The 26,621-nt window shown below is 30.1% G+C and overlaps 2 protein-coding genes and 1 long non-coding RNA gene across 4 annotated transcripts in view; 2 read left to right on the forward strand and 1 right to left on the reverse strand.

The window, feature by feature from the left end:
• The first annotated feature begins 5,768 nt into the window (after nucleotides 1-5,768).
• Nucleotides 5,769-8,185, forward strand: LOC111680909. Its single transcript, XM_023442620.2, has 5 exons — nucleotides 5,769-5,788; nucleotides 5,854-7,091; nucleotides 7,276-7,422; nucleotides 7,489-7,768; nucleotides 7,843-8,185. The coding sequence occupies exons 2-5, from the start codon at nucleotides 6,600-6,602 to the stop codon at nucleotides 7,998-8,000; spliced, it is 1,077 nt and encodes a 358-aa protein (XP_023298388.2). The 5' UTR covers nucleotides 5,769-5,788; nucleotides 5,854-6,599; the 3' UTR covers nucleotides 8,001-8,185.
• Nucleotides 8,186-17,654: 9,469 nt separating this feature from the next.
• On the reverse strand, nucleotides 17,655-26,567 carry LOC124420111. The gene is made up of 3 exons (XR_006941040.1): nucleotides 26,410-26,567; nucleotides 18,101-18,874; nucleotides 17,655-18,032 (listed from the first exon to the last, which is right to left on the reverse strand). It is a non-coding gene; the product is annotated as an uncharacterized LOC124420111 (long non-coding RNA).
• Nucleotides 18,410-26,621, forward strand: part of LOC111680915 (triadin) — a 32,106-nt gene continuing 23,894 nt past the window's right edge. Inside the window, exons 1-2 of one of the 2 annotated variants that reach the window (XM_046952052.1) lie at nucleotides 18,410-18,544; nucleotides 19,496-19,535. The gene's annotated coding sequence lies outside the window, so the exon portion shown is untranslated. Of the gene's footprint in view, nucleotides 18,545-19,305; nucleotides 19,536-26,621 lie in introns of those variants that run through there. The other variant, XM_023442625.2, reaches the window with a different exon arrangement.

Genomic DNA, 26,621 nt, shown 5'->3' on the forward strand with positions numbered 1-26,621 from the left:
ATGTTTGTAAATAAGATTAAATTAAGAATATTTGCTAGAATTTCTTTTTTGATTTACACAATTTTTAGATCAAAGATAACGAAACTTTTTGTAAATACATTGCGAAAACGAAACAAGAAGGAGCTTTGTATTTGGCTGTGCCGAATTTCATATACCCACCATCAAACCGTATGCCGTAAAAGGAATGCTCCATTATAAACATCAGGGTGATATTTGGAATATGTCTTAAGTCAGTTATGGACCGAGCTCTTTTGAACAACAAAATATACATTTTTAAAAACCAATTATTTTAGTTCAATTTTTAGACCGTGAGAGTATGAATAATTTTCTGAAGATTAGCGCTGTACTAGTAATGATCGTTTAAGTAATTTTCTGAAGGTGACCTTATATGGGGGGTAAGGTCAATTATAAATCGATCCACATACAATTTGGTAGAGAGATTTTGGCTCGCTATACTCGCATTTTTTAACCAATAATGAGCGTTAAAGTAATATTCTGAAGGAAACCTTGTACTAGCGGTAGGACTAATTATGGACCGATCCTTCCTAAATTTGTTGGAGAGATATTGGATAGCATTAAACTAATGTGTGTCAAATTTCGTCAGTACATTCATATTTTTAAGCCAGTAATGAGCATTATAGTCATTTGCAGAGGGCGGCCTTATATGGGTCGATCCAAAAAAAATGATACAGAGGTTTTGGCTCGTATCAAAAGCTACGTGTGTAGCTTAAGACATTAATGAGCATTAAAGCCATTTCCTAAAGTGCACCCAATAGGGAAATGTTGGTAAAGAGATTTTATCTTGCTAGGAACTTAATTGTATTAAATTGTATTGCTATATTCGTATATTTTAGCCAGTAAAGTCATTTTTAGAATGGGTCATTAAAGGGTCGATCCTTAAAAAAAATGGTTAAATGGTTAAAATTGGTTTAAAGGTTTTGGTTCGTAAGAAACTTACATATACCGAATTTCATTGCTATACACTCATTTTTGGGCTAGTTATGACTGTTAAAGAAATTTTTTTGAAGGGGACCTTATATGGGGGGTAGGGTCATTTATGGACCGATCCTTAAACAATTCATCCCCATTTTTGGGCCAGTAATGAGTGTTAGTCATTTTTTGAAGTAGGGTCTTTTATGGGCAGATCCTAACAAAAATTGGTTAAAAGGTTTTGGTTTGTAAGAAACTTACTTGTACCGAATTCCATTGCTATACTTGCATTTTTGGGCCAGTAATGAGTGTTAAAGTAATTTTTTGAAGGGGACATTATATGGGGGGTAGGGTCAATTATGGACTGATCCTCAAAAAATTATGTCGAATTTCATCAATATACTCGTACTTCTAAAGCAGTTATGCCCGTTAAAGCAGTTTTCAGAAGGTCCACTTGTATGGGGGCTATCCTAAAAAGTGGACCCATTTTCAATACCAAACAAACCTTAGCAATAGAGAATATTTATGCAAAATTTCAACTGTCTAGCGTTTCTTGTGTGGTCCCTATCGTGATTTCATCAGACAGACGGACGGACATGGCTAGATTGTCTTAGAATTTAATAAGGACCAGGAATATATATACTTTTATGGATCTTTGACCAATATTTCGATGTGTTACAAACGGAATGACAAAATCAATATACCCCTCATCATTTTTAATGGTGGGTATAAAAAAATGTGGATGAAATTGGTATGATAGGTAGGTGGGTACTTTTTATATAAAAACATATTTTACAGTTATTTGAATAGTGGCGTTATCATTAAATATGTATAGTGCATAGAGAATTATTAACAGTTTCACTTGTTAATAAATAAATATTTTCAAATTAATGCACAAGTTGTTTATTTTCTTAATATTTACATGATTTTACAAATAACGGAAATACATAAATCATAAATCGATTTACCCGATTTTAAAGCTTATTTGTCAAATTGCTCAGGACAAACCAAAATATTTCGCACTAAATTTATGTTTAACTTCAGAAAAAAATGTTTCATGGTTAGATAATTCTATGAATCTTAGAAATAATTTCTTTATTTGTTGATCTTTTAAGAGTTAAATAGCATCAATAAATTTCATTTGTTTAGAGAAATATTTATTTATTTACAACAAAAGTATACCAATATTTATTATTAACAGTGATTTAATTTGAAATTTATGTACATGTGTAAGAAATTTCTACTAATTTGTATTACAAAATCCTGTACTACAGTGAGGAACAAAAAACAAAAAATAGCGTCATTATAATTTGTTTTAAACTTGTAATAACCAAAAATGTGGGACATATTAAACTAACATTATAAGATAAATACTTTTCGGATCTAATATCCCAGCTAGCATTTTTGATCACATTCGAGTCATTTATGACTCCTCTGCACGATTAAAATGATCATATATGCGCTTCTTTTTTGATTATAAATGATACATTCGTCGGGCGAAAATGGTACCCTACCCGTGACTCTTCTAAATGAGACATTTATGAACCCCAGACCTTATAGTATACCAATCGGCTCAGAATCATTTTCTGAGTCGATTTAGCTATGTCCGTCCGTCTGTCCGTCCATGTAAACCTTGTAATCAAACTACAGGCCGCAATTTTGAAGATAATAATAAGAATGAAATTTGGTACATGATCTTCTATTGTTCCAGGGACGAACCCTATTAAAAATGGTTAAGATCGGTCCATTATTTCACCTGGCCCCCATACAACTGTACCCCGGTCTTGTAAACATTGTTATCAAACTACAGGTCGCAATTTTTGAGATAATTCAATGAAATTTGGCACATGATCTTCTATTATACATTAGACGAAATCTATTGAAAATTATTAACATTGGTCCATTATTTCACCTAGCCCCCTAACTGTAGAACTTGTAAAACTTATAATCAACTACACGTCGCAATTTTAAGGGATAATTCAATGAAATTTAGCACATGATCTTTTATGGTACTGTAGACGAAGCCTATTGAAAATAGTTAACATCGGTCCATCATTTCATGATCTTTTATGGTACTGTAGACGAAGCCTATTGAAAATAGTTAACATCGGTCCATTATTTCATAGAACTGAACCCGCCAAATAGGGGTTTTAAGTTCATAATTATGTTTAATATACTCGTCTCTCGACAAAAGACTGCAAAACAAAGTTCTATACTAGTCTTGAAGACCCTGATGAACTTTATAATTATAGGGCCTCATTTGACCCTAGCCCCTCTAAAAAGCCCCCATCAAAATTTCACTTAAATATCCACAGTTTTATTAAACAGTAACAGGTGTAGGGTATTATTTGGTCGGCATCACCCGACTATAACTTCTTACTTGTTTTTTAATCTTTTTTGAGTCATTAATGAGCCAAATAACTAGTCGTTTTTGAGTTATTTCCGAATAATACTATAGTCATTTTTGAGTATTTTCTGAGTAATTTTTATGTTTGTTACAGACAAATAAAAAATTTATATAAAATTTGAAATTAAAGTTAAGCTTGTTAAAAAAATAAAAATAAATTCTAAAATGAAGTTCTATGGATTTTGTTTAAAAAAGTTTGAAAATCATGTACATTTATATGAAAATTTCTGGAAACTTAAACAAATTATATGAATCCATTAAAAGTTTCACGGAACCATTAAAAAGAATAAAATGTTGTTTTTGTTTACATAACTCCAGCCAATTGCTTTAAAAAAAAACATCTCAGACCTGGTCCACACTAGGAAACTTTTTCTTAATTCTCTTTTGAAGTTTCCTTAGAGCAGGTTTTTGAGTTGACAATCAAATGCAGATTAGTTAATCTAAAACTAAATTAATTCTGATGTTAATTCGCTTTGATGTTTTTGAGTAAAAGATTAAACTTTGCAGTGTTGCCATACAAAACAACAGAAAACCTCACTGTTTGTTATCAAAACATGTTTTATTAAAAAGGAGAAGACAATTGTAAATGTAATATGAAAATTAATAAAAAAATTAAATTTAAAACAAGAAAATATATTGATTGTGATGTCTCTATAATTGATGATAATCGATAAATCAAACATTTTAATGTTTATTTTAATAAAAATTGTATTTATTTTTTTTTCAGCAGCTGTTTACACTTTTGCATTTCTTGCGCTTGAACAACTTTCTAAGACTAATTTTAATTTAATCCTTAATACTTCACCTAAATATTGGTCCTTAATGTCTATACCTAGAAATATTTGATTCAGAAACTATGGGTTTTCATTTTGATAGATTCTAAGATACAGTTGCTTTCGATGAACGACCCATAATACTTTAGGCCAGACTTTAAAAACTCGCAAAATATAAAGTACGCAATAGACTTAACAGAAACTAAGCGAATTATTAAGTTCCGATTACTGCCGAAACTGAAAATTATTTGAAATAGTACTTTCCATCCAATTCCACTAAAATATGCCGATATTTTGTATACGGAAACTTTTTTTGGGAAACTTTTGATTTTTGTGTGTGAGAGAAAGAAATATCAACCTCTCTTTCTCTCACACACAAATTCAAAAGTTTCTCAACAAAAGTTTCCCAGTGTGAACCAGGTCTTACCAGTAGTCAATGTAACTGATATAAAACTTGGTATGACCTGGTTCACACTAGGAAACTTTTGATTTTTCTGTGTAAGAGAAAGAAATATCAACCATCTCTTTCTCTCACACACAAAAATCAAATGTTTCCCAAACAAAGTTTCCTAGTGTGTACCAGGTCTATTATGAACGGCAAATTTCGTTAGACCTGGTTCACACTGGGAAACTTTTGTTGATAAACTTTTGATTTTGTGTGTGAGAGAAAGAGATGGTTGATATTTCTTTCTCTTTATCTCACACACAAAAATCAAAAGTTTCCCAAAAAAAGTTTCCTAATGAACATGACAGTAATCTTGTGTAGTGCGCTGATATACCTAAACTATATAACTAGCATAGAGTTCTGTAGTTAGTAAATTGTGGTTAATAGTTCGAGCAACCCATTGGGCAACCTGAGAGATAATAATAAACAAAATATTGTTCTTGTTGGCTTGCTTATTTTTAAACTCTGTTAATTCTCAATTAAGCTACCAAAATACTACCTTGAGGACTGTTCAAACATTCATAAAATTTAACAATAATTCGTTCCTGGAATATCGGAGAAGCTGTCAACGAGAATTTTGAGGACTTTAGTCTGCAAAATTTCTATGTACAAAATGCAAGTTAAAAAGGATCATATAAAGGCAGAATAATATTAAGTCTATAACCTTATTGCAGAACCCCTAGCCTATTCCACAACTAGCACGTAGCGTGGTCATTCATTGTTCAAGTTCCTTGAGAATAAAACAAACTAATAATAAACATTTTAATTTGCAACAAATAAAAAAATACAACAAGAACAAATATTATTAAATGATGATAGAATATTTATCAAGATTATTATGACGGCAATAACTATTTTATTTACAACAATAAGAACACAGCAACTTTATAACTAACTCATCATGATTTTGATCACATCAGTAATTCGTAATATATATGGTACTTGTTACTATCGTTAAGAAAAAAAAGAAACGTGCTTTTTTCAACACGACTGTAAAATATTATTATTATTTTATTTTCTAATTCACTTAATTTCTATTTCAAAAAAATAAAAAAAGATAATAAATAGTAGACGTTTTTGTGCCTTCATTTTGCTAAATCAATATTTGCTCAATCCGCAGTTGTGTTACTCATATCTATAGCTTTTAAGAAGAGATGCTGCTGTTACTTTATCAGATCCCTTCAAGTAGTTGTTTTTATCATAATTCATCTCTTCTTTTCCCGAAAATATTAAGTATTTTGTTATAAATTGTAGTTAAGTTTAAACAATAATAAAAAAACTTTACAAATATTTTACAGAGAACATCGACTGTTGCAGACTCTACTATCCAAAACTTCTACTGATGAATCTTAACTGTAATCTTAAACTATGAAATGATCACCGTTTCATCGTTTCCCAGTGGTGAGCAAATTCTTATTCGTCCCACGAATCTCATCCTTCTCATTCGTATTCTTGTTGAATATCAACAAGGAGCCAAAATACATTTGGGCGATGAGCTCTCATTTTATATCACAAAATTCTTATCAAGTCTTCTATATCAATACGTAAGATCCTCTACAATTTCGGGGCTTTATAGTGATAATTTAAATTAAGCTCTCACCTAGACTTTAATAACGATAACTTTAGTAGTTTCAAAGCTAATGAAGATCATTGTATACCAATTAAATGAAGTGAAAACTTGCAAATTAAAATAGCCTACGATATTTGTCTGTAACATTTATCAGATACAATACAATTGTCTTAAGATTATCAGTCTGAACTGCGATAACACAGAACTTGAAAAAAACATGGAAAAAAGTAAATACTCGTAGATTTGAATTTCAGCGAATAGACTTAAGTTCTTCTGAATGTCAGTTAAGATTAAACAAGCAACAAACAACAAAATATTTTGATCATATATTAATTCTATAATTATATAGTTTATCGCAAGTTTTCATTCAAACGCTCTGATTCAGTCAAACTAAACGGTTCTAAACTAAAAATAATAACGGAATTTTTAAAGTTTAATTATTTGTAAAGGAAAAGAAATAAAAACTATTCATAAATGGAAACGACCAATATGAGTCTAAATGTAAATATTCTGAAAATTTTGGCAATATTAATTGCCTGCTCCACTGCGCTGTGTAGTGCCAATCAACCTTCTTATCAAGTATCGCTTTATGTACATTTGCATCCACGTGGACCACCCATACATCTGTGTAATGGTATCATTGTTCAAAGTCGTCTAATTTTGACTACAGCTTCATGTGTTCATTATAAATTTTCCTCCAGCAATAGTCCCGTCATACCTATTGCTCCCAGTATGATCAGTGTTATAAGTGGCAGTACGACGACATTCAGAGAAGAATTAACTTTACAAGTTTCCGACATTTTTGTTGCGGATAATTTCAATTATACTACCGGTGAAAATGATTTAGCAGTTTTGCGCTTAAAGGGCATATTACCTTTGGATACACGCAGCGATATGAGTTGGATTACCTTAGCTGATGATGAGGATTTTGAGGGCTCTTGTTTGGCGAATTTCTATGTGCGGAATGTAAGTGGAAAAAGTGCAATTATTTTATCTTTATATTACAGGAAAATAAACAAAATGTTTCAGTGATATTTTATGACTTTTGTAAACAAAGTTTTACAAAACGAATAACTTTTAACACGTTCAGTGCTTTTATTGAGTCAATAAACTTTCAAGGTCAATTGGGTCAATTTAAACTTTTTTTCAGTCTCTCAATGGTGCCCCAAATTATATACAAAGCGAACATTTGCCCATATTAGATTCCGAAGCATGTGGAGCTACTTCTCAATATTCCAATGAACGTGAAAATGATATTTGTTCATTTTATTATTTGCCCGCTGGTTTCAATTGCAACGTAAGTGTAATACTAGAGACTTAAGAAGTCCATAGCAATCTTATTAAATTTTGACAACATTAACAGGCAGTTGAAAGCTTGCAAAATTATAATGGCGATCGTGGTACCGGTTTAGTTTGCGGTAATAAATTAATGGGTATATTATCAACTATTTTGCCTTTGCAAAATAAAACCGATTGTCTGGAGAAACCCATTAAAGCGTATTATACAGCAATTATACCAAATATAGGTTGGATTTTCGATGTCATTACCAAAGAAGATTTAAATATGTTAAATGATGGGGAATATATTTCATCGTCTCCCTATGCTGGGGAAACAAATGCCTTTGTTGAGCCACAAGTAACAGGTAATAATAAATTAACTACTAATATTTTTATATAAAACCCTTAAATAAAAAATTTCTTTCAATTCCTTCAACAGAACCTGAACCTACATTAGTTTATAGCCAACCTGCTAATATAACAGTTCCAACAGAATCTTCCGTTCAAAACATTGCATCTAAGAATATCAAAGGAAATTTCAAATTCTTATCATTGATTTTTGGAATTTATTTTATAATTCAAGTTTTAAACTGCTGACTGTAGTCATTATTTAGTCGTATACTGTAATCATTTATATAGTAAATTTTTATAGTGTTATCGACAAAAAAAAACTCACACACAATTAAATTTAATATTGGCTTATAAACATAAATCAAGAAGGCTGTAATATTTACTATTAGTTTAAGTTATTTAATATATATTTTGTAATTATTTATCCAATATAACACAATCTCATGGAATAGTTCTATATATATCTCAATATTTATATGACAGTTAATTGATAGGAAAATGTTTACTACATCAGATCCGAAGAAATACACATAGGCCACTATGGAGCCTATTTTGCACTCCTTTTTCAGAAATAGAATTATTATAAATAAGAAAACCTCTATGAAAAAGATCCCATAATCTTCTACGTTTTCATGCTACGAAAAGTTTCAATACATATCTTGATCACATTTCATTAAGGCGCTAATGGTTTCATTTGGAATATTCTCTACACATTTTCAACATTTCTTGCCAATGAAATAATTCAGACACTACGTGTCAATTGCATTGATTTGTTTTTGTAAGTGCGGTCCACATTAGGAAACTTTTGATTTTGCGCCAGAGAGAAAGCGAAGAAATATCATTCATCTCTCTCGCGGTACGGATTTTCTCATACTCAGAAACTTGTTTTGTTAGATCCGGTCCACACTATTAAACTTTTGTTGAGAAACTTTTTCTTAATTCTCTTTTAAAATTTCCTCAATGTCCAGCCATAGAAACTATATAGTAATTGCATTGATTTGTCGTTTTACGAATGAGAAGAATAACAAAACAAAAACAGTTTCCGAGTACGAGAAACTCTGCGACAGAGACGAATGACATTTTTTCTCTTTCTCTATTACGCAAAATCAAAAGTTTCCCAAAAAAAGTTTCCTAGTGTGGACCGGCACATAGACCTTGTCCACGCTGTTGAGAAAGTTTTTATACCCTCCACCACCATCAGTGGTGACAGAGGGTATATCTAAGTTTATCATTCCGTGTGTAACGCCAAGAAATATTCATCTGAGACCCAACAAAGTATATATATATTCTGGGTCCTTGTAAAATTCTGAGTCGATTAAGCTTTGTCCGTCTGTCTGCTCACGTTCAAACTAAGCCAAGGAGATCAACCAAATTCACCGAAAATATTTATTGTATACTAAGCAGTTTGTTATTAAAATTCAGCAAAATCGGTTCACATCGGGAAAAGTTATGAATCAAAATTTAAAACAACCTCGAAAAAATAAGCATTTTTACACATTCTGATGTAATTTTCTCGAAAACTATGCAAGATAATTGCATAAAAATCACCATACATTTGTTTCTACATAAAAAATCCAGAATCGCCAGAATCGGTCTAAAATTTCATATGCCTCCCATACAAAAGTACATATTCCCGGAAAATGTTTTTTTTGTTAATAACTTCCGTCGCAATTTCGATATCTTCACAAAATTTTACAAATTAACATCAAAATTCATTCATAGGAAAATTTTTTCGATCGGTCCATAATTGGTCATAGCTCCCATACAAGGTGCCTTCCCGAAAACCACTTAAACGCGCATAACTCATTATCAAATTAAAATATCCCTATAAACTTTGGTACAAGTATTGCCCTCACATTAAGAAATATTTCTATGAAAATTTTTTCCGATCTGTCCATAATTGGTCATAGCTCCCATACAAAGTCCCCTCCCGAAAATCACTTAAACGCTTACAACTCATTACTAAATTAAGATATCCTTATAAAATTTGGTATAAGTTTGGTCTTATATACAGAAATATTAAAATGCAAGGTTTTTTGGATGGGTCCAGAATTGGTCATAGCTCCCATAATCACTTTAACGCGCGTTACTCATTATTAAATTAAAATATCTATATACAATTTGGCACAAATATTGCTCATAAACAGGGAAATAATATTGTGAAATTCTTTCCCTATCGGACCATAATTGATCATAGCTCCCACACAAGGTCTCTTTTGGAAAAACACTTAAAGGCACATAACTTATTTCCAAATAGTGATACCCATAAAATATTTGGCATAAATACTATATTTGTACACATAAATGTTATTTCAAAATTTTTTCACGATCGATCCATCTTTGGTCATAGCTCCCACACAAGGTTTCCTCCCGAGAATCGGAGAAAACGCACATAACTCATAACCAAATATTGATATCCATACATTTAGCAAAAATATTGTCTTTATATACATAAATTCACTATAAAATGGTTTTACGATCGGTCCATATTTGGTCACAGCTCTCATACTAGGTCCAGAAAATCACTTAGATTCACAATATTTATTACCAAATAATGATATAGATATAGAATTTTGAGATTTTGTCCTTATATACATAATTGGACATAGCTAACATATATAGTCCTTTTAGGAAAATCTCTTAAAAGCACATTACTCATTACCAAATATACTTAGCTATTAAATATAGCACAAATTTTAGTTTTGTATACAAAAATTCTATTTCAAGATTTTTTCATGATTAGTTCATAACATTGGTGAGGTCGGTCCCATAAAAGTTTCCTTTCAAAAAAATACTTAAACACGCATTACTTCTTACTAAATCACGATACAAAATTTGACTGAAATATATATTTTATGTACTAATTTTAACTAATTGTATTCTCATTTTGTGTAGAACAAAATTATATATGTATGTATTTTGAAAATCCTTAGCGCTATAAAACATAAAGAAATAAATCTAGGAATTGTAATAGATTTAAATCTTTGGATTTTTCTATTTAAGACATAAGAAAACTCATTTCTACAAATACTTGATAAATTTGAAATGTATTAATATAAAAGTAGCTGGTGGAGGGTATTTAAGACTCGGTCCAGCCGAATATAGCGTTCTAACTTGTTCTTAATTCTATTTTAACATTTCCTTAATGTTCACACATAGAAACTTTTGTTTCAGAAACTTTTCTCTTTCTCTCTCACGCAAAATCAAAAGTTTGTCAAAAAAAGTTTCCTCTTGTGGACCGCCAGTAAATCTTCCCATTCGTACAAGAACAAATCAACGAGATGTACACGTAGTTTCTGAAACAAAAGTTTCAGACATTAAGGAAACTTCAAAAGAGAATTAAGGAAAAGTTTCTCCACAAAGTTTTCTAATGTGGACCAGGTCTAACAAAACAAGTTTTCGAACATGAGAAAGACCTGGTTCACACTAAGAAACTTTATTTGGGAAACTTTTGATTTTTGTGTTTGAGAGAAAGAGAAAGAAATATCAACCGTCTCGTTCTTTCACTCACTACATCAAAAGTTTCTCAACAAAAGTTTCCTAGTGTGAACCAGGTCAAACTCTGTACCGCGAGAGAGTTGAATGATACTTCTTTCTCCCTCTCACGCAAAATCAAAAGTTTTCCGGTGTGAACCGGCACTTACTCTGAAATATCAATTGATCGTAATATGGTGCCGTTACTATAAATTGATATTTCATATTTTGTAAAAAATGTTAGATTAATAATGTAAGGATAAAAAAATAAGCCATTGAAACGAATGCTATACTTCATAAAAAGCTCTATTATTATTATTAAATACATTAAAGGCTGCTACACACGAGTTAAGCTGTGTGGCCAAATGTTAAAATTTTGATCGAATAATACGCAATATTTACAAAACTGCCTTTTCTTAATGTCTGAAAGTACCAACCAATCTTTGTAGATTTTCAAATGTTTTGCACATTAAAAATGTTTAACTTTTTTCTCTGATACATCTCTTACTGAAAATGGACAGAGTCCAAGTTTTGTTAAAAAACCTACAAAGAATTTAACAAAAATATTATTAATAATATAGAATTTTCGAGTTTTCAATACACGAATTGTGTAAACAGGTGTTTCATTGGCAAAACCAGACTAAGGGAAATAATCAAGATTAGCGTGCCAAATACACCCAATCTAAATGTTGATAAATATGGGATTTCCACATTACACTATTGGAAAAATGTTCCGGAATTATAAAAAACGAATTAAAAGCTTATTTAAAAAGCATATTCTTATTGTTTAAATTATTATAATTGTATATAATTAATTTACATTCGATATGTACATACCTTTCTATTCTCCACACTCTACCGCTCACGTTGGATCTGATAAAACTAATTGAAGAGTCACAAAGAAATAGTAAGAAAATAGTAATAGGTTTTGATGCGCCCCATGGACTTCGATCGCAAGGGACTTCGAATTTAAAATATTGAATTTTATGTTTGAATTTTATACAACTTTAACATAATATTCAAAATTCCAAGGAGTCTAATAATTCTATATGAAGATAAAATATATTTTATCCACAGTACTTATTTATATTTTTATTTTCAGATTTTTTTTCTATAACTGGACCAAAAAGTAATAATAATAGACATATTTAAATTTTAATATATTTACATACAAAGTATAACAAGTAGTCCGACTCTCACATATACGAAATTACTCTCTCACATCTGCCGTGTGAGTTCTACTCTCTTGTAAGAAATGTAAAGTTGTCAAAACATTTGAAAGTTTACTTTACTTTTTCGTCCACTTTGAAGGACCGTACGCAAAACTGCAGTTATCCACAAAAAACTGCATTTTTTTTTAATAGTTTAAAAGCACTTTCCGTTTAAAATTTTGTTTAATTTTCTTAATCTGGAAAAAAATGTTTCTAATTATTGAAATTAAATTTTTTGTTGTTATTGAATTTTATTTACGAATAGAGTTTCAATTTTTGGTATTGAAAATTCAAGCAAATTTAAAATTGTAAAACAAATAATGACGTTTAATATATTTTCGTATATGATCGAATTCCTCATTTTTATACCCTTCACCTTCGTGAGAAGGGTCATTTGTCATTTCGTTTGTAATTTCTATAATATAATTTTCCGACCCTATAAAGTATATATATTCTGGATCCTTATAGATAGCGGAGTCGATTAAGCCATGTCCGTCTGTCGAAATCAATTTTCTGAAGACTCCAGATATCTTCAAGATCCAAATCTTCAATAATTCTGTCAGACATGCTTTCGAGAAGTTTCCTATTGAAAATCAGCAAAATCGGTCCATAAATAACTGAGATATGGGTACGAATCTGATACTACCTCTGAAAATTTCCTCAACAAATTATAAATAAAGCATAAAAACAACAAGGAGATAAAGCAGTAATATGTTGGTAATACAGCTCATATTTGTTTGAGGGTGGTAATACAGTTTAACGGTGGCGGTACAGTACAACGGTTAATATTTCTTTCTGCTACAGTTTATATTTGTTTGTGTGTATGTTTTGTGTGACATGTGTGAAGAGATACAAACTGTTTTTTAAAACATACTTAGTGAAGGGTATATAAGATTCGGCACAGCCAAATATAGAAATCTGACTTGTTGATATTATTTTTAAGGGCTTTAAGTCTCCATGTTTTTTCTTCCAATATTACATATTTTTAAATTTTACTGCTTTACTTCATAACATAAACTTTCCAAATAAAAAATCACGTTTTTTCATTAAGTATTTGCTCATCTTTTTTTTAATTTGTAGTTTCAATTTTTTTTCATAAATTTAATGTACTTTCTTTTATTACAATTAAATAAATTCTTTTGCGAAAAGTACCTTTTATAGATTCCCATTCAACCAGGGCGCTATGTTTTTAATTATGTATCCTTATAGATAGAGAAGTCGACTAAGCCATGTCTGTCAATCGAAATTAGTTTGTTAGCCTTTAAATAATGATCAAGCCATATGTACGAGGTTTTGTTACAAATGTATTTTTTCTTCAGGATCCAACTTTCGAATTATATATCCTGATATGTGTTCTAAAGCATCCTCTTTTAATTTTTCATCATCAAGATCATCAAATTCTTTAACGTCTTTTTTCAGTAACGAATTAGTTTAGTTTACATCATGGTCAAGCCATACATACGAAGTTTTGTGTTCAAAATTCAACAATATTGCCCCCTATTATTTAAGACGTTGTCGACACCAAGTCAACGTCGACAGTAAAAATAGCTATTTTTTTGTAATTTACGATAACTTTGTTATTATTTTATGTTAAGAAATTTGTTTTAGTGCGAGTTAAAACCAAGATTGGGCCGCCACAACTCATTTTCAGTCGACAGCTAATTTTACGACGACTTAAAATTGGTGTCGACGACGACTAAGTGTCGACAACGACACTTAGTCATTTCCTTTCATTTACTATATCGAATAAAAGCTTTTCTCAGGCCCATCCCTATGAAGAAACAAGTCTTTAAATTTCTTCAACGGTGTCAGAGATGATTTTACACAAATTATTAACTAGGCAATGACGTTCATAATATAAACATATTAAATATAATTTACAGTTTTGAATTATATTCCTTAAATTTGAGTAGAAGAATTCACTAATATTTTAAAAGCACCAACCTCGCAAGAGCGACCCAAGAAACAATACTTTTCTTGCAATCAGTGTTAGATTCCACATAATCCGAAACCAATTTTTTCTAAATTTAATGTAATATTGACATATTCATCGTATTTATCTGAAAGTAATCGAAGTTAAATTTTTGAAAAGTAACATAAAAGAACATACCTTCATAAAGTCTTAAGCGAGACAGATTTATTTTTATTTTGGAAATACCGAAGTATAACAAGTAGTCCGACTCTCACATATAGGAAATTATCGATTATTTTCGAGTCATTTTTTAAGCACTCAACTTATTAATCACTTTAAGCTCATCAAAAGGAGTCAAAAATGACTCAGTTTACTGATTAATCTTCCAACAATCTTCCAAATGCTAGCTGGGTATAGAGAGGCAAATAAAAAAATCATTTTTTCAATGAAATTACACTGAAAAAATATTTGGCTATTTTCAATTTTTAAGATTATATTGCACTACTATAAATTGGGAATATTTATAAACAAAAAATATAATCAATTGACATAAGAATGATCCATTCTTCACATAGAAGAACATTTCAAATTAATATGTACAAAAACAAAGTATCAAATAAGAGCGATCTTATCTATATTCATTGCATTCTAGAAAATTATTTAGGATGTATGTTGTTTTTATGCTCTTGTTTTACCCTACACCACTATAGTGGGGAGGGTATTATACGTTTGTGCTGATGTTTGTAACATACAAAAATATTGGTCCAATATCTTTAAGTATACCGATCGATTCAGAATCATTTTTTGAAGGGATTATTTATTTGAATGTCATAATACAAATTTGTAATAATGTACTTATGTTATTTTGCCATATGTCACTTAGTTTATTTTGCCATATGTCACCTTGTAACGAAATCATTTAGACCTGGTTTACACTGGAAAACTTTTTTTGGGAAACTTTTGATTTTTGTGTGTGAAAGAAAGAGAAAGAAATATCAACCATCTCTCTCACACACAAAATAAAAAGTTTCTCAACAAAAGTTTCCCCAGTATGAATCAGGTCGTAGTGTATCTTCAGTAGCTAATATCACAATTTTTTCGTAATGCTAGCTTCATTCTCGATTCGATTCTTTATTTCATATTTTAATTTCTCAACTCCATCGATATCTGAAGAAATAACGGGCAATACAGAATAAACAATTACAGCTGCTGCTTTATCAATTATAAAATAGGGGTGACATATTTTTTACACTTAAAGAAAGATTTTTCAGAATTTAACAATTTTTTTATTATTTTTGATGTCAAGAGAAAAACTGTTCTGAATAAAGTTGGACTCATTGTAAGATGACAACTTTTTCATATTTAATGTATCTTGTGGATTTGTTTTACATTTTTAAGGTTTAAACCACAGCCAATGAGACTTTTTAATAACAAAGACAAAAAATACGTTCGAATACGATTTTTTATACCCTCAGAATCACTTTCTGAGTCGATTTAGCTTAGTCCGTCTGTCTTTGTGTCCATGTGAACCTTGTGCGCACGCTACAGATCGCAATTTTTAAGGTAATTTGATGATATTTGGTACATACTCTTTATTTGGTTCAAGGACGAACGCTATTGAAAATGGTTGAATTCGGTTCATTATATCTCCTAGCACCCATACAACCGTACCCACCGAGTCGGGCCTTTAGGCTCATAATTACGTTAAATGTTTAATTATGTCAACAAAAATAAGCAAAAATTTGTTTTATAGAATAATAAATGACAATACTAATTTGTATAGTGATCAGGCCTCCTCTTCAGAAAATGACGTGAAGGTCAAAATTAACTTATAATTACTAATAAAACGATTAAAATCTACATAAATGACTTTGAAGTAGACGTAAATTCATCTACCGAAATTTGTAAGGATAGCCCCATATTTACCCCCACTCCTCTATGAGCCCTCTTGTAGAAAATCTATTTTTTTTTTGTCAACAATAAGTAAAAATATTCCACAATAAAACAAACTAAACTCTTTTTTTTAAATAATTCAGAATTTTAACATACTGACTGATGTATGGTATCACATGGTCGGCAATGTCCGACTATAAATTCATACTTGTTTAAAAGATGACTTTGTATTTTTGTCTATTCGCCCAAAAAACTGAAATGTTTTAAAATTAATCTTTCCCTGAATTAATAACCATTAAGGTATTCTTTAAATGAAAACCATTAAAAATACATTTTGTATTTAGCGAAAAACTTTTATGAATCACTGTACCTATTAATAGGATTGATCAATATATGTGACACTTGATTTGTTCACAGCAATTTGTCTTTGTATGCTATCGGTCCGATAGCAAGATAGACGTCATTCACAACATGAAATAAAGTTGATCATACTTGTCTTTACGTTTGGCAAAACCACAATGACTACATGTGTAAATGGTTTGGTGTACGAGTACAAGTTCAAACACTGCACACACACACACATTTTATGGTTGTTATCAACTTCCAAGATACTCACCAAACAAACCGAAAAGATCGTAAGTAATTTTCACTTAAAGACGGACAGACAGGCATAGAAACTACGTACATTCATGTGAGTACTTGTATTTATAGTAACTATTTGTAAGCTTTCTCGCCTTAAACAACTGCCATGAAGTCAATTTAGTTCGAAATAAAAAAATATATATGAAAATTATGTAAATAGATCTTGAAATTATTTACAACAATGTCTATAGGAAATTTTTGGAATGTGGAGTCGACTAATACAAGTCTAACTAACAATATATTTATCTATTTATCTATCTATATATCTATCTATCTATCTATCTATCTATCTATCTATCTATCTATCTATCTATCTATCTATCTATCTATCTATCTATCTATCTATCTATCTATCTATCCATCTATCTATCTATCTATCTATCTATCTATCTATCTATCTATCTATCTATCTATATATCTATCTATCTATCTATTTATCTATCTATCTATCTATCTATCTATCTATCTATCTATCTATCTATCTATCTATCTATCTATTTATACATATATCTAACTGTAGCCTACTTTTCCTCTTGTGTACATGTTTGATCAGATACTTAGGTTAGATTACTGTTCATTGAATGAATTATATTCAATGTTCAGAAACTCAATTTTCAGCTTCGTCCGGTTAACTACTTCGAACTTTCTTCCCCTTAAAGCCAATACATTAACCTTCAAGTGGAATGGTACCCAGATATAAACTTTGTCACTTAATATTGCCCTAATTGCCTTCTGGCTAGCGGCGAATATGTTAAGCCTTATGGGCAATTGTATTGTAATTAGGTAAGCGTTGGTATATTTTTGCTTCTTATTCTTTAATATAGGACTTTGGCCCACTTTATCCCACCAATTCAGAGCCACGGATTCATACGGGTATTTTCTTTAAAGTTTTGCTTGACCAAGACATTTTATCTGGGTTCTATCTCAACTTAGTTGCACTGTATTTTACCATAGTTTTTGGATTGAACTAGGGCCCTGCAAGAATATAGTACTCACCGAGCTATAAGTATTTTAATATTTCCAACGTTACGGTCAGTTCTCCTTGGAACCAAAAAAGAAGACCAATTATTGTTTAATGCTGTTTAAAAAAATCACGTCTTTCAGGTCAACATTTCCCATCGGGAGCCTTTTAATTACAATTTATATCTAAGCAAGTAGCGATGAGAAAAAAAGCTTATTTCGGGAGCGTAAAATACAAATACACTAACAAATACCTTGATACGTCTTAGTTCACACCAGCTGAATAGTAATAAAATACAAAAAAAAAAGAATCGGAAAAAGAAGCAGCAACTAAAACAAGGTGTGCGAGCGTTGTACATTGATACCGCCATTAAAGTGAGCGAACATACACGAATGTATCGAAACAACGAACGAACACATGCAAGCGAACGAATGAATGAACAACAAATTAATAAAGAGTCAAAAAAAAAAACGAATAGTTGCTGTTTTGTCTTTAATGTTATAGCTCATCAGCCATTTGTTTGTTGTTGGCAACTTGGAATTTCTGAGCAAATTTTTCAACACCGATATTTTTTCTAGACAATCAGTTCTAGTCTGAGACTCGTTGAGCGAGTTTCTTAATTTTAAAAAAAAAAGAAGAAATACAATTAAATTTTAAATATTAACAACGAAACGAAAATAAAACTTTAAAAATAAATGTAAATATTCCAAAGATACTTTTTTTGGGTAAAATAATTAAGAAAACAGCAACAACAACAGCAACGATTGCTCTATTGATCGGTGGCCTCGTGTATGATCGTTAATATAATCGGTCGTAATATTATTGTTATATTGTCTCCTTTAGACTCGGTGTGTTGTTATTGTTATTTTCAATATTTTTCATCGTCATCATCATCTTTATTATCATCATCATCAACACCAATAGCAACAACAACAGAATTCTTAATGTTCTTTTGTATTATTGTTGTTCTTAGTTGTATTGCTGCTGTACAGTAGTTGTTGTTGTTTTTGTTGAGAAATGACCGAGGCTGATGTCAATTTAAAGAAATTGAATAAAATTAAATAAATTTAAAAGAAAATAATAATAAATAATATACAAAATTATGTGTTTTTTTAATAATAGAAAATGAAACAAACACAAAAATAGCCAAAGCCAAAATAAAATAAAATATATTAATTAAAAATCACAAATTCTAATCAATTTTATAAAAAGATTATAAAAAAAGTTTTATTGTGAAATTACGTGCCTAAATTTAAAAATTGAATATTACTTAAAATATTTGCAACAGTTTGAGTATAACATAATATTTTGATGTCAACAACTAAATAAAACAAATAACATTCTTAAGAAATTTTTCACTTTTCTTAATTGAAAATATTTACAGTGTTAATTTATTTATTAAGCTCAATTACTGGTTGCCTAAAACGAAATTACGTGGTTTTCTTTTTTTTTTTCTTATAATATATTTATTTTTTCTTTTGTAAAATTACAGTGAAATCAAAAGTGTTCTTTTGCACAAAAACAAAATTTAAATAAAATCGCCCTTAAAAAAGTTAAAACGTCAGCTCTCCTCAATTTTTAAAGAAAAATTAAAGAAATAATTTTTATTGTTTTTACTCTCTTCTTCACACTCACACTCACATAACAGTGGGTGAATGCCTAATATTTGGAATACCATTATACGACAGGTAAGTCTACAATAAACACTCCCGAAATACTCATACGTATCTGTTAACAATCTGATAACGTTATTTAGTTTTTTTAAGTATTTTTAAAAAATTTTAATTAGCTAAATTACGTAGACCTTTAATTATTTCATTTTACTTTTATTTGAAATATATTAAAAAAAGAATTCTTTATAACTTTGGACATTAGACATGGTGTTACGTTAGTATTTCTTATTTATATAGGAATTCATTTTCTGTTTAGTAGCATAATAGGTTAGTGTGATCAAAATCAGTTTCATAATTTCTCATAGATTCTAAACGAAGTACTTTCAAAAAATAACATTTATCACCACTTCAAAAGTAGTACTAAATGGATTTTTACCTTGTGGTAAACGCCATTTATTGACTTCCAAAGAAGTGAAAAGAATCTAATTTTGTTTAAAATTGAAGACAAATTTTGTTTTTTTTAAAGAAATTTTTTTAATTAATCTCATTTTAATTTGAAGTTTTTATTTATGTTAACATTATTTATATCATATTAGGTGTATTCTATAATACTACAATTTCACATCCTAATAACTTCCAAAAAAAGAACATAAAAATTACATCCTGATTATGACTCCAGATGTAGGGAATTTGGAATCAAATAAAGAACATCTCTTCCATAACAAGCCAGTGTTAAAATCGTCACTTCTATAGAACTTTTTCAGTACTGAAAAGAAGTAGATTTTAACTTCTTTGGAAGTATTAATAAACACCCAAATTTATCAACCGATGAAAGATTTAGATTATGTCGTTATACTTCTAAGAGACCTGAGTATCGGCTGAATTCTAAGAATTCAGTCTTAACACAGGAAAGCAAAAATTTAAACCCCGGTTATTAAACATGAATGCCGAAGTGTTTCGTGCTGGCCTTATTTCATGGTTCCACCACGTAGGTGACAATTTTGTACATGTTTCTGAAATATACAAGAACTTGAGCTATCTAATCTCTGACTATTTGCTGCTCCATTCTGAGATGCAAAAACTTCACTTCCGTTTCCAATCACGCACATCACCTAGAGTATAGTACTTCGTATATAAAAACACGATCCGTCAATGAATCCGAGGACCTTATTTAAAATCCGGTAGAAACAGTGTTTTTTTCTGAATATACTTGGACAAGGAAGAAAAATTCAATGGTATCACTTGTATTGGTTTTTAACCACAGCCAATAACGTGAATTAACTAGTATACTCCAAGGAAGCGTCGAGTATGCATTTCATTATCACCAATTTATAGTATCGGCATACCAGACGTATTGGTAGCACCTGTTTTCTCCGAGATAAGGTCTTTTATCAAAGTAACATGCCCCCGGGCGATTGATTTATTAAACACGATTATATCAGTGATCGATAGAGTTAATTTCCTATACGGAATGATGGGGCCACGAATGTCTATTGCTTAACGTGAACACCTGCCTTGACGGTCCTCTTTTTTACCTACTGGGTAGCCTTGAGAATTGTCTACAACACGCCCCTAAATCCTTTAATGAAGAACTCAGGTGCCAATTTTTGTATATGGATGAGCTGGTCCATGTAAAAGCACTTTGCTGAAGTACTCGAGTTATTTAATGTTTGCATTGAGCTCAAGCTCAATGCCGATCCAAATAAATATGACTATGAACACCTAATGTTATCGGACAGGGAGTAAGATTTTCTATCTATATTTGAACTTTTAAGAATTTAATCAAGATCTAGCTTCATTTTGATCAATTAGAAACTCATTCACAAAGTTCCAGAACTAATCTATTTCATTATTCAGAGTTGAACCATACCATTTTTATAGTAATATCTATGGACTAACTTAATTTAAAATATAATTTTAAACCGTTTTTATGATAATTTAACCTTTTATATCATGGCTAATTGCCACATTCGAAATATATTCAATGTATAAATTGGCCATGATTCAAAATTCTCAATCTGTTTCAAATTTTATTTGGCATTATTTTCATCATCTTAATACATCTGGGAAAACATCTAAGAGGTTTATTACTACACTAATTTACCTCTTAAATAAAATAGTAGAATTAAGTAAATTAAAATACGTTGCAAGTCACGTGAATTACGAGAATTAGTCATCAAGAATACATGTACTGTAAAGTCGTTGGACCTTACAATCTTCTTGAACCTCCTGAACAATGAGTACCTTAAATCAAATAATATTTAATGTATCTGTCCGAGTTTTAAAATACTGTTTTAAGATTCATTGATTTTGATACACTTAGAAGACTCCGATCTACAAAGTTTGACCAGTTTCCCCTTATTATATCCAGATATTGATACATGTGGAATAGTACTTCAGGCATAAAGGTTAAAAGACTGACCTGAAACTAAACAAAATTCTCTATAGGCAACTCTAGTAATTAAAAATTTACAATCTCTCTCCTGATCTATTTACTCACTATATTTTTGACTGATCAAAGACTTCTCAATCTATATAAGATTGTATTTATGTACTTAAAGAAATATTTTGATCTTATTCAAAAAAATCAACAAATTATACTAAAATATCAAGGCCACTAGTTCAATATGTTTATATTTTATTGATTTTTTATAATATATGAAAAGTTTTTATTAAAAATTGCTTTCAAAATAAAATATTTATTTATCATTCTGTAAGTAGTTTAAAAATAGTTTTCTTGTTTTACTATCATTCTTTAGTTGAGTGTAAAGGTATGCAAAAATTCTTTATTAACGCTCTGTTATCAAGTTTTCATGTTATCGATATCGTCATTAATACAAACAATATTATTTACATACATAAATACACCCAGCAAACATTAGGCTTTTGTATGATTACTTAAGTATGATATCACATGTCAGCAAATTTGTTATGGAAAAAAGTTTGTCACTAATGAAAGATTATAAGAATGGTTAGTTTAAACTTATAAATATATCAATATTAGTTATGAATCTATTGTTAATATTAACAATAGAATTCTTAAAGTTTATTCTCTTGTATTCGTTTTTAAACAATTAAAAACTAGTTTTTATATTGAAAATAATTTTAACATATCAATAAAACGAAGAGTTACTTAAGTCTGTGATAAGAAAGTTTTTGTTGTCACATGGAACGAATGTCAATAAAATATTTTTTTAAAAAAGTTAATCCACTTTTGGTGATACTTTTGGAGTCATTAATCCGTGTTTTTAGACGATTTTAATGAGGACTATAGATTTAGTTTTTACGCATCAGCTTGTTAGAGTGTGGAACAATGGTTACTAACTGGACGGTTTGAAACTAATTTAATAATTTTTACCGCGTTTTTTGGAAAATAATTAGCTAAATCTCAAGAAGAAGAAGAAGATTCAGACAACTACCCACAATTGCTGTTTGTTCTTTGCATTCCGAAGTTATGGATGTTGTTAATTATCATTCAGCAGTTAGATAAAGCAGTATAGAAATGGATAAAACAGTATATTGACGTATATATGTAGCAAAAATTATCTAGAGTAGGGATAGGTAAGGCTAAAGAGTAAGGGCGGGTTTTACAGATAAAGATAATCTACATTCTTTGTTTAAACCTAGTTTAATATATGTTTCTTGTTTTTCAGTTATCAGTAAAGTTACTTATAATCTTAGTTTAACTGAGTGTAAATGGCCAATTAAACTCAAGTTAGAAGTGAGAAAACCCAATTAACAAAAACAATAAAACAATGATTTCGGAAGAACAAAAATATAATATTTTAAGTAAATTACAATTTTCTGATTTGTTTCATTAATTATTGTTTTAAATGTTTATTTAACATTTTTCCAAAATTTTACATTTTACAAAAGTATTGTTTGCAAAAAACTGCTGTTTATGTTTTTGAGTGAAAACTTGGCAATACTAACAAAGTTAACTGAGCTTAAATCTAAAACTGAAAAACACAATCATCGGTTAAAGTCCGCCTAAATTTGTTCGGAGTTTAATCTAACAGCAAGTTAAGCCTAGTTTAACTGAGTAGTAAGAAACCCGCCCTAAATCGCCTTCAAAGTAGAGTTACCGTCCAATGATTTAGAAACTCAGTATCCTAGAAGATATCAGGTACGATATAAAATTGCTTACAAAGTGTTAAAGTATTCGTATATTCGCACAGCATTCTATGCATTTGTAGAGTTGTGCCAGTTGCCCTGTGTGTCTAATGCTATTAAAAGACAAAATAATACGGTAATAACAGTCATTTGAAATATATTCAAATGGATACAAGAAAACAAAGTCAAATAAACTGGAAGTACATGTTTTGAATATGAGTTTGTTTAGGATCTAAATGTTCTATTTTATAACATAGATATCATCAGTAGATTTTTGGTCCTAATCAACGTTTTATTACTCTATGTATTTGAGTGGAGTTCTCTTTTCTATGTTGCCTTTAACGGTCATTAAACTATCTGGTTTACTTCGTCAAGTTTCCTGCCTTTTGTTACCCATAAATATCGAGTCACTTAGTACCCATACAGATATAGAGATTACTACCAAAAGAAAAGTCTTTTGGATCGTTCAATTTCCCGGTTTGAAGACGCCGGAATCTACCAGAGATCTACTATTCTTTATCTGCGATTTAAGTCTCAATATTTTCTGTAATTTTCGTCGGGTATGACTGATGTTAGTGTGTCAAATATACATTTATCATGTGACTCAAAAGTTTTGACCAAATCTTCTTAAGTTAAGAATGGTTTGACCACTATCGCTGTCTCACAATTTACATGTGATTAAAGAAATATTAAGAAATTTTTCATATTAAACATGCATCACGACCAAGCAATCTTTCTTGTGCTTTGGTGAACGTAGTGCTAATGGTTTCAGTCAACTTCCGAGTAAAGCTAAAACAAAATACTTTCAAAAGAATGACATTTATCACCACTTCAAAAGTAGCACTAAGTGAATTTGTTTACCTTCTGTGGAAGTTATGTTTATTGACTTCCAAAGAAGCGAAAAGAATCCAATTTTCTTTTAAATTGAAGATATATTTTTTTTGTACTGAATTTTTTCTTAATTAAACCCATTTTATTTTGGACTTGATTAATAAATGCATGTATTTGATTTATTTATGTAAATATTGTTTAAGTCAAAATAGGTGTATTCTATAATACTATAATTTCACGTCCTAATAACTTACAAAAAAAGAACATAAAAATTACTTCTTGAGAATGACTTCAGATGTAGTGAATTTGGAATCAAATAAAAAGAACATCCCTCCTATGACAATCCTGTGTTAAATTCATCACTTCTTCAGTTCTTTTTCATTACTTCCATGGAGTAAATTCTACTTCTTTTTCGCTTCTTTGGATGTTCTTTTTTTGCTGGGATATATGCTGAACTCCTTAAACTCAAATTATGTTATATATCTTGTACAAAGAAGTTCTCTAGATTATAGAGGCGTACTTTAAATGTGATCTAATTAAGCTTTTATTATTTTAATTTAACCAGCTATAGTTGCTCCAAGAATCGCAAATTAAAGTTACAATATGATCGGACTGTTCCGTATTTCAACTCTTAATATCCTAAGAGTTCTCATAAGATGTATGTGTGTTAATATCACAGGTCCAACATTTTATAATACATATTTATTTTCCTGATTCAAAATTTAAAAATCAGGTGTTTCATTAATTTAGTCATTCATGCCATCACAAATACAAATGTATATTCATACATATGTACATATATATATAAATAAACTTGTATGCAAAAAGCTATTACCTCTCCATTTCAAATAATTAGCAATATAAGCAAATAAACTCCACTACTACTCGTTCGCAGACAACAAAAGTAATACAAGTAAAATACATAATAAAACAAGTAGGAAAGTATAGTCGGGCATGGCCGACCATATGATACCCTACACCATGAGTATATTTTTACAATTTTTACTTTTATAAAATTTTTATTTTTTGTAAAGAAACTTTTATGTTGAATATTACCATAATTCCAAAATATTTAAGCCATTTATTGATAAAAAACTAAAATTTCTAAATGAGGCTTTATATAGGTCAAATATGGGCCGATCCTCGGTAAATTTGGGAAAAGGATATATTTCTAAATAACAGTTAGTTTTGTTGAGTTTCATTGCGATACAAATGGTTACAAGTCAATTTTAGACGTTTAAGTCATTTTTTAGACGTTTAAGTCATTTTTTGAAGGGGGGTTTGTATGGGGGCTAGGGTCAAATATAGGCCGATCCTTACGAAAATCTGCAGTATCATTTATACTTATATAAAACTTATTTGTGCCAATTTTTAGAGAGATAGCAGAATATTTGACGTAATTATAGCATAAAAAGTTCAAATCGGGAGGTACGGTTGTATGGGGGCTAGGTGAAATAATGGACCGATTTCAACCATTTTCAATAGGCTTCGTCCTTGTGCCAAAAAAACATGCTTGGTCCAAATTTCATCAAATTATCTTGAAAATTGCGGCCTGTACCTTGCGCACAAGGTTTACATGGACAGCCAGCCAGCCGGACGGACATGTCTTAATCGACTCAAAAAATGATTCTGAATCGATCGGTATACTTTAAGGTGGGTATTGGACCAATATTTTTGTATGTTACAAACATCAGCACAAACGTATAATACCCTCCCCACTATAGTGGTGTAGGGTATAAATATAACTAAATAATTAAACAAAATATTGAAATTTTTTAAACTTTGTATTTTTGTGTTGTTCGCCATACATTCAACACATTCTGTGGTGGAGTAATGCTGACATAACCTCCTAAAAACAACAACTAAAATAATAATAAATACATTAAGACAAACAAAACAATAAAATACAGTGTAAAGAGCAAAAAAAATAACAAAAATTAGCAAAGAAACACAAATTTTTTGTAGACAAAAATACATACAAAACCAAAAAACAACAAAAACAAACCTGAAATATAATTTATTTTTAAACATTTAATCATCAGCACGCGTAAACCACCATGAAATTCTCTAGCATTGCCAGCACTAGTACTATCGCCGCCACTCACTCCATTGTTAAACTGATTCTGATCGGTTAAAACCATTTGGTATAACACACTAAAGAACAAACAAACACTTTTTTTTAGAAAATAACGAAGAAAATGAATTCGTTTCATTACA

This window comes from Lucilia cuprina, chromosome 2 (assembly GCF_022045245.1).
Source record: "Lucilia cuprina isolate Lc7/37 chromosome 2, ASM2204524v1, whole genome shotgun sequence".
In the NCBI taxonomy this organism is placed as follows: domain Eukaryota; kingdom Metazoa; phylum Arthropoda; class Insecta; order Diptera; family Calliphoridae; genus Lucilia; species Lucilia cuprina.

Coding starts and splice junctions, on each gene's coding strand:
- LOC111680909 (XM_023442620.2), top strand. CDS start 6,600: ATGGAAACGACCAATATGAGTCTAAATGTAAATATTCTGAAAATTTTG. Junction 7,092..7,275: donor CGAATTTCTATGTGCGGAAT/GTAAGTGGAAAA, acceptor ACTTTTTTTCAG/TCTCTCAATGGTGCCCCAAA. Junction 7,423..7,488: donor CCGCTGGTTTCAATTGCAAC/GTAAGTGTAATA, acceptor CAACATTAACAG/GCAGTTGAAAGCTTGCAAAA.